Source organism: Alternaria arbusti (assembly GCF_024043155.1).
Source record: "Alternaria arbusti strain BMP 1465 chromosome Unknown scaffold_7, whole genome shotgun sequence".
NCBI classification, from domain to species: Eukaryota; Fungi; Ascomycota; class Dothideomycetes; order Pleosporales; family Pleosporaceae; genus Alternaria; species Alternaria arbusti.
In genome coordinates this window covers 245795-258746 of record NW_026249947.1, presented here as the reverse complement: position 1 = coordinate 258746, position 12952 = coordinate 245795, and the positions used below count along the sequence as shown (strand labels likewise).

General features: G+C 51.8%; 3 protein-coding genes across 3 annotated transcripts; all 3 read right to left on the bottom strand.

Moving 5' to 3' along the window:
• Positions 1 to 3949: 3949 nt before the first annotated feature.
• Positions 3950 to 5032, bottom strand: J4E86_005894 (uncharacterized protein; the record flags this gene model as incomplete). The annotated part of the gene is made up of 1 exon (XM_051446425.1): positions 3950 to 5032. One exon carries the CDS (start codon positions 5030 to 5032, stop codon positions 3950 to 3952), a length of 1083 nt encoding a protein of 360 aa, XP_051302000.1.
• Positions 5033 to 5773: 741 nt separating this feature from the next.
• On the bottom strand, positions 5774 to 6544 carry J4E86_005893 (uncharacterized protein; the record flags this gene model as incomplete). Its single annotated transcript, XM_051446424.1, has 1 exon — positions 5774 to 6544. The coding sequence occupies one exon, from the start codon at positions 6542 to 6544 to the stop codon at positions 5774 to 5776; it is 771 nt and encodes a 256-aa protein (XP_051301999.1).
• Positions 6545 to 11000: 4456 nt separating this feature from the next.
• Positions 11001 to 12535, bottom strand: J4E86_005892 (uncharacterized protein; the record flags this gene model as incomplete). The annotated part of the gene is made up of 2 exons (XM_051446423.1): positions 11001 to 11729; positions 11783 to 12535. 2 exons carry the CDS (start codon positions 12533 to 12535, stop codon positions 11001 to 11003), a joined length of 1482 nt encoding a protein of 493 aa, XP_051301998.1.
• Between the last annotated feature and the right edge of the window lie 417 nt (positions 12536 to 12952).

Genomic DNA, 12952 nt, shown 5'->3' with positions numbered 1-12952 from the left:
TTGTAAAGTTACGGCCTTTGTGAAGTTACGGCCGTATGAGATTGCCCGCACGTGCTCCGAAGCTAGTTACGTAAGCTTTGACGCAGACATCCGGAGGGTCGTAAGGGCGGAATCTGTGAAGCATTGTGATAGGATCTACCTGAGGTTACACTAAAGTATGGATTACAAAGTAGCCTACATGTATGAGTAACCACGATAGCTTGAGGGTAGTCTATAATATAAAGCATCCTAATGGCTCGATCCGCCTCTTCAACCACCTCAAATTCATTACCCTCTTCCACAAACGTTTTTTCTCTGAATCCGGAGGATATTCTTGCGATCATGTCCACCCAACCAGCTTCTTTCCAAACGCTGGACCAAACCACCCTGCGTGGCTTGTTCTATACCCCGAAAAACTACTCCGGGCAAAAGTTGCCATGCGTAGTCATTTCACATGGCTTCTCGGCCACGAAAGATCAGGGCCTGACAGCGGTCGCTGAATATCTTGTGGCGAACCTTCCCATCACCGCTTTGGTTTTCGACAATCGTGGATTTGGAGAGAGCGATGCTGGAGTAGGCAGACCTAGACTGGAAGTTGACGCACCGATACAAATCAGTGATATTTCCGACGCCATTACTTACGCTCAGACCCGACCTGAGGTGAATCCTACCAAGATCGGGATATGGGGCTCGTCGTTCAGCGGTGGTAATGTGCTTTGGGTTGCTGCGGTGGACCGAAGAGTGAAGGCCGTCGTTTCGCAGGCGCCGTTGGTGGAGGGATACTCTGCTTTTGCCAATTTGATCCGGTCAGATGACATCGCAGATTGGGAAGCAGATTTCCAGAAAGGTCTGTGTCGACCCAATCCTCTAACACAGCTATTGAGTTTTGACTAATTTGATTATTCTAGATCGAATTGATCGTGCTGCTGGCAAACCACCTATGATGATTCCTGTTGTCGATCCAAATCGATTAAACCGATCGGCCATGACTACAAAAGATAGTAACGCGTCCATGGGAGGGCTTGAGGGTGTCGTTCCTCACTTCAAAAACCAAGTAACCTTGAGGAGGTTCGTTACGCAAAAATCAACCTGGCAATGCCAGCGAAAATTCATCCAACTAACTCGTGGTCAGCATGGAGAATCTTAGAGCGCATCCTGGAGCGGCCTGGATTCACCACATTTCTCCGACACCATTGCTCATGACTGTTGCAGACAACGATGTTGTGACGCCCACTGCGACTACATTGGAAGCATACAGTCGTGCACTCGAGCCAAAGGAGCTGCATTTGTTCCGCGGTGGTCATTACGAAGCATACGCCACGCAACCCAACTTCGAGGAATGCGTCAAGCGACAGGCTGATTTCTTCAAGAGAAAGCTTTGCTCTTGACCATGCATTGGGTATAATATGAAGCTTTTGGCTATCGGATTGGAGACAGACGTAGATTTACCGGATTGCTCGCGCAATCCTTACAAAGACAAACATTTCACTGCTTACAATATGTCACTATACCCTATGCATCCCGAGAAAGATAGTTCTCTGAGTAATTCGCTTTCCCGCAACCTTGTACGTCGAATGGAGCTGCGGCGATCTTGCTCGAAGTCGGCAGCAGAGCAGAAGGCGCTTCCCGACAACTCAGCAGGCGATAGTGCAGGACTAAAGTCTGAGCCAGGTGTAGCAGCGTTGCTTAAAGACAGCAGCAGAGCAGAAGGTGCTTTCGGACGACTTGGTAGGCGATGGTGCAGGACTGAAGTCTGAGCCAGGTGTGGCAGCGTTGTTCAACGAGGCCCAGCGACTTCGCGTCGACAGAAACCACGTATCCGTCTTCCATGAACTCGCTGAAGGCGAGCAGGACATCTCGAAACATGCTTTATACCCTAAGAAACATCCGCGTCGGCGGCAGCAGCAGCCTCCTCCCTGGCTCTTCGTCGGCGCTCTTCGACGTCCAGCATGAGCTGCACGTGAATCCTCCTACCCCCAACCAAGCTCCATGCACCTTTAGTCTTCAAGCGCTTTTGTGTCATTTGTGTCATCTCAAGCTCCGCCTGAAGTTTCATGAGCTTCTCCTCAGGTGTTTTGAATTCTTCGTCAAACCCGAAATCTAGGAAGTTGAGGCGATCTTCAATTTCTTCGACACCCCGCTTCCGCCTGGCGACGCGTTGGGGCGCAATATCAGCATTGGAGCTATTAGCCTCTCACCTCCTTGGAGGTTGAGGGCGCTCCTGTGTCGGCCGATCACGCGCCTCTCTACGAGGACTTATATGGCCGGTGCTTAGATAGGGCGGGCGGGACGGGTTATGTAGGCTGGCCTGGGCATTGGCTGGTGTACTAGGTCCACGCTTTGGTGATACCGCTGGGCTTCTGCTTACTCTTGTACGTCCACTAACTTGTTGTTGTTTGAATTGATCTTGTGGCATGGGGACTCGTGGTCTTATCCTCTCTAGCAGGGAATGGAAAGGTGGATTTGGTAGCCCGTTAATCCTTCTGTCTAGGCTAGCGCCGTGCAGTCCTACGGCTGGCATCTTGCTGATGGCGTTGCTAGGCCTAAGAAAGGAAGCTGAAGGCACAGGAGTACGTTGGTGAATGTTCTTGATATTAGACGACTTATGAGATGCTGCCGGAATGCTATTGATTGGCTCTTCATCGTTATTTAAGAGATGACGTCCTGATCTTATCGCTCGCAACATATCTGGAACGTAATCTGGAGTCTTTTCTCCGCTCGAATCTCTGCTAGTCTTTTTATTTTGAACGTCTCCGTCTGGGGAGAAGCCATTTCTAATGTTGTACAGTCTATGAGCTTCTACTAGAGCGTGATGTGCGTCGTGCAAATCGCCTGGGCGGACGACTCTGATGCTATCGCCCTGGTTCTTATTCTTGGGCCGTCTAATACCTCTACGTTTGCTTCTTCTATTCTTGATGGCGGTCACGATCTCCCGTTGTATCTCCTTGACATTGATAGCGACCTTGGTTATCGCGCTTAAGGCTGGGATATAATGATGGAACTAGCGCTGTAGGTCCTCTTCGTCCGGAGGCCTGATCTTGTCTGGTAGGATATTGATAGGCTTAGTACCCTAGGTTGTCTTGATATGCTCTAGCAACTCTTCCTTGTACGCGCTAAGTAACACATTATCTTGTTGGTACCTGGCTCTAACGAACTTCTCTTGCTGAATCTGCGCAAGTACTGGTTGTACGTCTTTTGGTGTTATCTAATGTCGCGGGTCTATTGCGCTTCCTAACCGAACTTCTCTATTGTGTGAGATCTCTTCGAAGATGTTGTCACAATCGACCCTGTAGCGCGATATCTCCAATACAGTGCGGACGATCGATCGCGCCGAAGCGGAATCATCATCCCACCTCATTGGCCATAGATGCTGCGGAAAGATCTGAGTCTCGTCTTCCATATGCCAGTTCAGCGCGATCTCCCGTAGTTGTTCCAGCATGAGCGGGTGATCTTCATGGTCCGGTGACGCCATCTCGAGTTGAAGGAAATCGAACGGTTATCGCGACGGCGCGGTCGGAGTGATCAACGAGTTCAGCGGTGGTAGCGGTACTACGCAGATATGAGCAACCACTCCGTTGAGCGATAGTGGGGCAGATTAACATACCTGATATTTGAGACGAGGTGGCGACGCGGGAGTCGGCAATATCTACCGATATCGCTACCCTCCACGAGCGCAAGAGTATGATCGCAGAGGCCGTGAAAAGGTCTATACGAATGTACGAAGTAGATGCGTCGGTGTCTTCCCTTAGCGGGCTCAAGATTGCGACAATAGTTGCGCGTCAACAATGCGGGGTACGACGAACAAAGCTTTGCGCGCGTGCAAAGTGAAAGGAGACTTTGAACAAAAGATAATGACCTTTCATTGAAGGAAACCCCGACTAGACCTAATCGGTCCAGAGATACCAAAAGCGCAGCCATTTCCATCATGGCACTATTCTAGAACGGCTTCGCGCTTCATACATCGATCTATCTACTGACTCTCAGCCTCGACTTGAGCACTCTCGGCCGCAGCATCTTGTCTCATCTTCAACAGCTTCAGCCGGCGAGCCGCATAGAAGGCTCTACCACTCGCTATAAGCGAGATGTCGGAGTTTTTGTACCCACCAGGGAAGCGATCTCGTAGTTGGTATCGTTTCGCGTGGATCTCGGCTATGTCGATGTCGAAAGGCAGCAACTGGATCTCTTCCTCCCTCGTCAAATGTTCGTCTTCCGGTGCAAAGCCGAAGCTGTAGAAGCTGATACGGTCTTCGATGTCGGACTGATGTTCGTCGTAAGCCTCATCGACTGCTTCGTTTAGTTGACGATGTCGGCCTGGGGCGCGGCGCCGCCTTTTTTCCGCAGCACTGGTGTCTACTTTTCTCTTCCTGTTTGCAATTCCATTGCCTCTTGAATTGATTACTTCGCCATTCCGATCACTATCGATCCTGCTCTCTACGACGCGCACAGCACTCGAATAGCTCATGTGCATTCTTCGGTATCTTGCCAGTATCTGCAGTCTCAAAGCATGGTAGTAGTCTTCTTGCGCTTGGTATAGTTGATCCTTCTCAAGGTGTAGAGTTCGCAAGTCGTCGAAAGAGGTACCTTTGGGGTCATCAGGGAGTTCTTCCAGCAAACCGTCATCTCCACCGATGCCTGCGAACTGTCCATGGAGTGAAGGTGCTTCGTGTAGCGCGTCCTCATCTGGTTGGAAATGCTCACCGTGGCTTCTCAGGGATCCATCCCCTTGGTCTTTCCGATCATATCTTCCGTTCATTGCACCTGCGGGTTGACTATCTTGTTGCGGGGGCAGCTTGGATAGCTTTTGACGCTTGGTAGCGTCTTGGCTATGGGTTTTGGGTGGCTTTCCATTGGTGTCAACCCGTACCTCGCCGCTAAACCCTTTCGCCCTCGCTGCCTCGATCCCTTTTGCCATCAATGCACCCTCTTTCCTGATCACTTCGTCCCTCTGTCTATCTTCATTCGTTCTGTTCTTGGCCTCCTTCAATTTCCTGGCTGCCATACACTTTGCGAACCACAGATCCCTCGCATCAGGCTCCTCTCCCGTCTTCTTCATTGCCTGCATGTGAATACGTAAGCACTCGCGCGCCACAGGCAACAGCTTTCCTTTCATCTCTTCAGAAAAAATTGCGAGTGTTTTGACGAACTCCCAATCATGGTATGACTCAGGGCTAGGTGATTTGATTGGAGGCACGAAGAAGCTGCTAGGCGACGAGAGCTTCCAATTCCTGCATATTCGATCGCAATGAGAGGGGATTTCATGTAAGCGGTCAGCCCATTTAGACGTCATGACGGAGCAGAGCAAAGATAAGAACGGCGAGATGTTGCGTGGGTCGAGAAGAGCAGGGGCATTCGGTAACGCCTACCCTTAGTCGCCATCGTCTTGAGTGGGGTAGCAATATTCATTTTGAGAGCTGAAAGAGAAGCAATTAAGCGAACAAAGCCTGCTGTCTACTCAAAGGCTGATGGACAAAGACAACTGCAGTCTTTCTCGGTTCCTGGTTCATGTGAACATCGCACACGAAGGCGACCGACTCGCATGAAATGTTAGTGGTATCTTTGAATAACAGTCGTTGCTACTAAGATAAGTCGTTCTACTAAACTACAATAGACTACCCAGTACCAAAATCCCACGGTCTCGACATGACATCCAAGTTTCTCCTATAGTTCATACAGCCACCCATAAAGCCTCGCACATGACATGAGAGCCGTCAACCAGCTATATCGACCGCTCCTTTCGGCTTACAGACCTCCTTCTCGCATCACCATGTCCATTCACCCTGCCACTACTATTTCCTCACTCACCCGACCCTGTCTTCTCCGCGGTCACTGCAGCATCGGCCCAGTTCTTTTTCTTTAGTCGAGATTCTTCGACATCCGCCAAGAGCTGCGCAACCCTTGCTCTACCCTCTGCCAAGAGCTGGTTCTCTCTGGCAAGATGATATTCCTCCCTGTCGGCATAACGCTCTTCTTGGACCCTGAAGCGCTTTGCATGCAACTTGGATATCTCAACATCTGCCTGGTACTTCATTCGTCTCTCTTCCGGCGTCTTGGGCTCTATTCCATCGTATCCGAAGTTCAGGAAATCGATGCGGTCTCCGATGTCTTCGGCCTTTCGCTTACGCGTGGAGGTAGTGTGCGGAACCGGCTCTGCGTTGAACTTACGAGGCTCGTATGCGGTCGAACGGCGACGGTGATTTTGAGAGCGCGGTGCGGATCGGAAGATATCTCGGTTACGCATACTCATCTCAGGGCTTAGCGTACGGTCCACCATACTTCCAGTCATTCTAGTATCTGCCGGTTTCGCTTGGTCTGAGTCTTGGCTTTCGCGAGCACGCTTAGTGTTGCGGTCTTCGCGAGCAATGAGTGCGTCGGCAGGGCGCTTCGGGGCCGGACGTAGAGGCAGGTTTAGCATGGAGTGTAAGTTCTTCGGGATACCGCTGAACACGTCCAGGCGAGCGCCTTGTAGTTGACAAGTCTCGTCATCAATGATCGTCGGAGCTGCATACGGCGCGCGGTGATGAGAATGTGCAAGTGCGGTGTCCTCGCTATCGGCATCGGTGTTCATACTGTGAAATCTGGGCAGGTCTGAAGAGGTTGAACGCGGTCGGTGACTACGAATGGAAAGTATGCGCGTACCTAAGCGCTCCAGGGCTAGTTCCGAGCCAGTGCAGTTAAGTGTTCGCGATTTCGGTATGTTTAGAGTGAAAGCAAACTGATGAGCATGGTGCTTCATTACTAATGACAATGCATGAGCTTCTGGAACGTTGATCGAATCTGCCCGCTAACAAACGAAGCTCACCCTTCGCACTTGGAAATGAGAGAAAGGAAACATTACATGTGCTGTAGCGATCAAAATCGTCGCCGGCTATCCCTTGTCTCCCTCTCCCGACCTCTCTTTCCCCTACCTCTTCCTTCATCGTCTCTATTGTACCTAGTCCTTTCTTCGCCAGCGACACGCTTCCTAGTCTCGATCACCTTTATCTCATACATCTGCACTCTCGCCATGTATCGAGATAGCATTTTTCTCCTCACAGCTCCGTAGTATCCCTCTTGCGCACCAAGCAATTGCACTGCCTCATCCCGTAATTCAAGCTGCTCGTCGAAAGTGGCACCGGGTGGGTCGGCAACCAGATCGGGCGTCTCAATGGCGTATCCACTGAAGTGTTCAGTGGTTGCGCCGCGATAGGCTGGCTGCTCGACCGGACGACTTCGCTGCAGCGAAGGATGCGGTGGTGGGCTCGATCGCTTATTGACGCTTGGTGCACGTCTCTCACGATCGCGTGGTCGAGGTCGGCTCCTACTTCGCGGCCGGTAACGATTTGGTGATCTACCCGCTGGACTTCTTAGACGGCTACATAGCCTGTCATCTCGACTGTCACGTCTTGATATAGACCTCGTACCCCACTCATTCCCCTGCCTGCCATGCCTTCGCAACAAGTCATGGTAATCCTCCTCATACTCATGTTTGTATCTATTCCACCTCACTTCATCTCTTCTCAGTCCCGGTACAGTGACATTGTTGTATCTTTGCAAATCCTCCGGCTCCATGTTTTTGATGACATAATCTCGCGCCTCCTGGACATCCCTAGCCGTGACTTCACCTTCATGCTCATCGCGTGTAAGTACTTCACGCAATGCCTTACGTGCCGTATCGATTGAGGTTGTTTTGGCAAGCGAGAATAAGGCGAATATGAGCCACGGGTCTGAGAACCTGTACACTTCCTGATAAGGGAGTGGTGGTGTGAAGAAGTCGTGCGGGTGCCTCAGATCCCAGGTACTGAGTATGTATGTCTGCAGATCGTCCATTGGGGCGAAAAGACTGTTGGGCGCGTATGCACTTTGAAGCTCAGACATGTTGGCGGCGCTGAGACGGATTAGTCGTGCGTAGGAATTGGATCGATCGCTATGTACTCCTGCGACGGCTCTTTTGTGGTTGATACGGTCTCAGCGTTGCCAAAGCCTTTGCAAAATAGTGCGATATGAAAGAAAGTCGCGTTTTTGTGCTCGAACAAAGACACAGCACAATTTGATAGAGCCCCCCAAACAAAGGATTTTTCAATACAACCATGCTTCGCCAGCAAGAGAGAAAGCGCCTCAATCCATGTGGTATGCTACTACTAGACCATCTTAGAGCTTGCGTGTATATTGGACTATCCCTGCATACTTCTGCCCCTCTACCGCCCCATCCTCCTCTTCTTCCCTGCACCACTAAGCTTACAAGTCAAAACATCCCTCTCATACTTAAGCACCCTCTTCCTATAACTCGCCACAAGTTTCCGTCCCACAGATCTCTCATACGCCTCTCTAATTCTATAAAGCTCGATCTCACCTTCAATAAACTTCATCTCCTCATCTTTAGACACATCAGATGGCCATTCAGGAAATGGCGGCCACGTGATATCCTGAACGAAAACCTCGTCCATGGGAGTGCAACTTCGGTCTCTTCGGTGCGGCGGTTGGTGTGACTTCCGCTCATAATCGCCTTTATCAAACATTGATTGCAAAGGTCGTCGTGACGCGTGTGTCGGAGATGGACTGCGTGATGATTCATCCAGTGAAGGCCGTCTCGTATAATGACTCCGAGGATGATGCCTCGGAAGCGGCGACGGTAAGCTCGGAGGATACGGGCCCTGCGGTCGTGAGCTCCCCGGCAAGGACCCCAGTGAACTCTCGCTAGAAACCGACGACACTGTCGACGACGGACATCTTATTTTCCGCGGCCGCGTCTCGCTGCCATGCATCCTCCTCTGCCCTTCCATCTGCTGAGCAATGAGCTTCCTTGCCTCTTCCAGACCTCCCCAAGCACCTGGATCGTGTTTTGGCGGAGTGGGAGGAAGACCTCTCGAGGTCATCTTTTTCGAGCCACTCCCGCTCTTTCCCCCCTCTTTCTGCTGAGCTAACAGCTTCCTAACGTCTGCCAAACGCTCAGTCGCACTCTGGTTTGTTTTCGAGGGAGGGAGAAACGGGTAGCCCGCAGGGTAGGGTGGATTGCCTGACATTGCGCGTGCGATTTCTCCAGCAGTCCTTTCTTCAATCTTGGCCAGAGGATGGAAATCGGTTGTTTTGAGGAGCATGTAGATGAGGGTGAGGCTATGCGCTAGCGATGGTGTTTGATGGGTATGGAGACGGTTTGCGGTGTTGGAGGTAGTATTTGCGGGTGTGTTGGTGGTGAAAGAAGATGGCGTTGTGAGATGGTGGACAAAGACGACAATGGGGTGACAAAGGAAGTTGATGGGGCTGGAGGCGAGGTCATGGCTACGCTTGGTATGGTAGGGTGTTGTCGATAACCTGTCGTTCTTTCATGTCGCGCTTGATACTTGGATTCAATGCTAAGGGCTGTCGTCGATGAATGTGCGAGCCGGTAGTTGAAATTGTTGCTGCCGGGCCATGTCCATTCGACGTAGATCTTGGACCACGAGCTCCAATCGCCTGACCTGTTCCATGTGTTGCCGATAAAACAATCTTTCAGCTCTCTCCACCGCGCTGTTCAACCTCATCTGCTCGCGTCTAATCCTCCTGTAAAGTCTGTCGAGGTCGCAAACGGTCACACACAGCAACCGATTCTGCTTTCCTTGGTGTCTAAAGTATACAACGTCTCGCATCTGCTGTAGGATATAATCCTCCATCCGTGCATTCGTGAGCAGTACAAGGCGCTCGAGTCGGATTTGGAAGAGTCGAGACCATTTCTTCGCACGGTGCTCGCCGTGGGGATGGAGGTCGTAAGGTATAGCGTGACTTGCGTCGCAGAGCTTCCAGGTTTTGTTGATGTTACGAAGCGTGGTGGTGCCTGCTCCTGGGAGGGTTAGGCGTCCGGTATGGGGATGCGGCATTATGAGCTGAGATGGGGGTTGGAGAAATGTAGCGACGAGTTGAAGTCTTGCAATACATGGCAAACGGAATTCGCTTGCATTGCGTAGACATCTCATATAGGATTGTGCACCTACATGTGAAGGCTGGCAAACATGAGATACTTTGGGTCAACATCCTCCATACTTTGGTTCTGCAGCAATAGTGGATGGTACTGACATTATGGGCCTATAGCAAGGAGCGCCATCCCAATTTCCTTACACTTCCTCCACCACGACGAGCCAACCACACCTGCCGCATTCCATACGGCTCATACGCGGGGAGATACTCTACGAAAGCCAGAAGTACCGCATCTCCATAGACCTCGCGCAACACCGCTCCGGATTCCCCACACTTCCCTATCGCCGCGATGAATGGATCCCAAGCCCAGACTATCGCCTCAAAGATCCTGGAAGATTGGTCCATTGCGGAGCTTCGCTATGCATTTCCTGTCCATTTACGGCCGCAGACTGGTACCTTTATTGCCCCCACACTCGTGATTGCGCTATCTAATTTGTCAATTTACTCAAGAGGTCGTGTCGAGTGGGTAAAGACGTCGCTGCGCGACGCAGTAAGGGAGCGATGCACATGGTCCAGGGGTACAAACGAGGCTGCTGTGATGACTGCGGATGTGCGAACAGCAAAGGGTTGGATATTGGCCGATTTGAAAGAGCTTGAATGTGAGCGATCGCCTGGAATCGGTAACAACCCGGATGCTACTGGGGGCTCCCTGCCAACAATCATACCGCGGCCACTTGGAAGTGACTGGCAGCCACTCAGACCTCGAAGTCTAAGGAGCAAATCAGTACAAGGACCAGGAAGATCGCCAGCAAGGTCCTCGCGTTCGAGCAGCTTCCCACCTCTAGAAGACATCGGCGTTGATCTGGTCCAGCCGGTCGACAGCGAGCACTCTCCGTTGCGCGCGACAGGCGAGACCATGAAATCGAGTCCTCCATTATACATGAACAAAGACTCAGTCTTGCGTTGCTGAGGAGGAAGCAGCTGAAGACGGACATGCATCGACTGCTGGCCCAAGAGAACAACCAAAGGCGGCGGGTAGAAGAACACCGCATCAGAGCGACCCACCATGAGTGTATAGCCCTTGCACTGGGAATGCAAGTCGCAGAAACCCAGACTAAACTGGCGTACACAAACGCCTCACACCCATCCCCCCCTCAAATCGCCCCAATAATACTCCCCAGCCCCCCTATCCTCCTCGCCCACCGCGTCATCGTATCCACCGCATCCTTCCTAAGCTCCATCGTCGGCGCCGCAAAAGCCACAGCCATAACGGGGGCAATACTGCGCAAGAGGTCAAACCCCGGTGTTTGGGCCTGTTCAATTTCCGCCGCAGCCTCGATGATATCCGTCGTGGCTTTCGTAGCCACGTCGAAGTAATAGGGGGTAGGCATCTCGTATGGTTCTACGGGGGCTGTGGCTTCCGTGTGCATTTTGTACATGAGCATGCTTAGGACTAGGCGGTCGGCCATGTAGTTCGATGCGATTAGTGCTACGAAGGTATTAGGCGAACTCGTATTGGACGAAGATCCTTGCCTGGTATTGGGTTTGGGTAGTTTCGACGTACCCCTCTCAACCGGTGTCCCGCGCTCGCTCCTGGATACACTAGTCAGGTGCGGGTATGCTGCAGCCCAGTCATCCAGTTGCCGGATCAATTTGCACGCGAGTTCTTTGCAAGGTCGAACGTCGACGTGTGAGGGTATTGGCGTGGAGAAGAGGACGCGCATGGACCCGGGTATTTCGAGCATGGCGAAACAGTGGGGGACGATGAGTTCGATATCTGCGAGAGTTTGGTGTGCGTCGCGTGGTTTGCCGATGAAGGGGAGGGTCATCCAGTCTAGGGAGGCGTAGACGGATTTGCGGTTGAAGACTACGGATTTGTGCGCCTGGGGGTGTTAGTGGAGTGGCTAGGTATCGATAGTGGTGTCCTTGGTCTTACATCAGAGCTGCGGATTCCTTTGAAGAGCGGCCAGATGGCGCCTGACCCGCAGTTACTCGGACCGCGCATATTCATAATCTCAGCCGCAGCCGCGATATGAGACATCGCACCCGTCGCAGTCGCCCCTACATACAGCTCGTACAACGACATGATAAGCGGCACCAAAACCTCTTCCTCATCAGGGATAGCATCATTCTTCAGTCTCGCTATAGACGTCCTTTGCGCACTCAACGCCACGGTATACCATCTCCAGGAATCAATCAGAATACTTGGATCATGATGATGCTTCCCGAAAAAGGCCATGGACACTGCTCGGAGAGACAGCCTCACAGCTGGCTTTCGTGCGTTGCTGTGAATCTGGTTTATATGACCCAACCATTGGATTTCCGGTGCGTACTGACTTCCGCCTTTGTTGAGCTCAATGTAGTGGGAGAGAAACGCAGTATCTAGAGCTTCGGGCAGGATTCTTGAGGGCTGGTTTAGCATGGGGGGTCTGTACTGGTAGCGGATTGCTACGATGGCTTGCTCTATCTTTTCGTTGTCTCTGCTTTCGGACGGTAATGCTGGGTATGACGAAGAAGGAGGCTGGCCAGTTGGTGTTGATGTGCTTGCGGCTTCGTCTTGGGCAAGGATTGTACGTGGAATCGCTGATGGCTGGCTATTTTCCGTTGGATCCTTTCCGCGGACTGCCAGCGCAGCTCTCGTCGTCTCTTTCTTCTTCCGACCTCTGGGCTTGGCTACTCGCTCCGTCATGTCGATGACAATGGAGCCCTGAAGTGCTCCAGAGCAAGCCAGGCCGAGACGCCTGCATTGTTGGCATTCAACTGGAGTTTCATCGCACTACACCACAGATCAGTCTTCAACCCTTCAATTGCAGATACCGAACAAGATACCTTAACACGTCTAGACCGACACTGAGCACAAGCCCTACTGCGCTGCGATTTGGGAGGCATTCCGTTCCGTCTATATAGGCCAGGCTGTTTCTGCACGGGAAGTGAAAGAGGGAATTCGCGCGAGGTAAACGAGGGAGGGATACAGGGGTAACGGTAGTCTGGGAACTTCATGCGGCGCAGTCTCATTCGTTCATGCTGATTGGGTGGCAGCATAAGGTTTCGGAAGATACCTCTAGCAGAGTGGGGAAAGCGCGAGGTACCGCGTGAATTTCCGCAG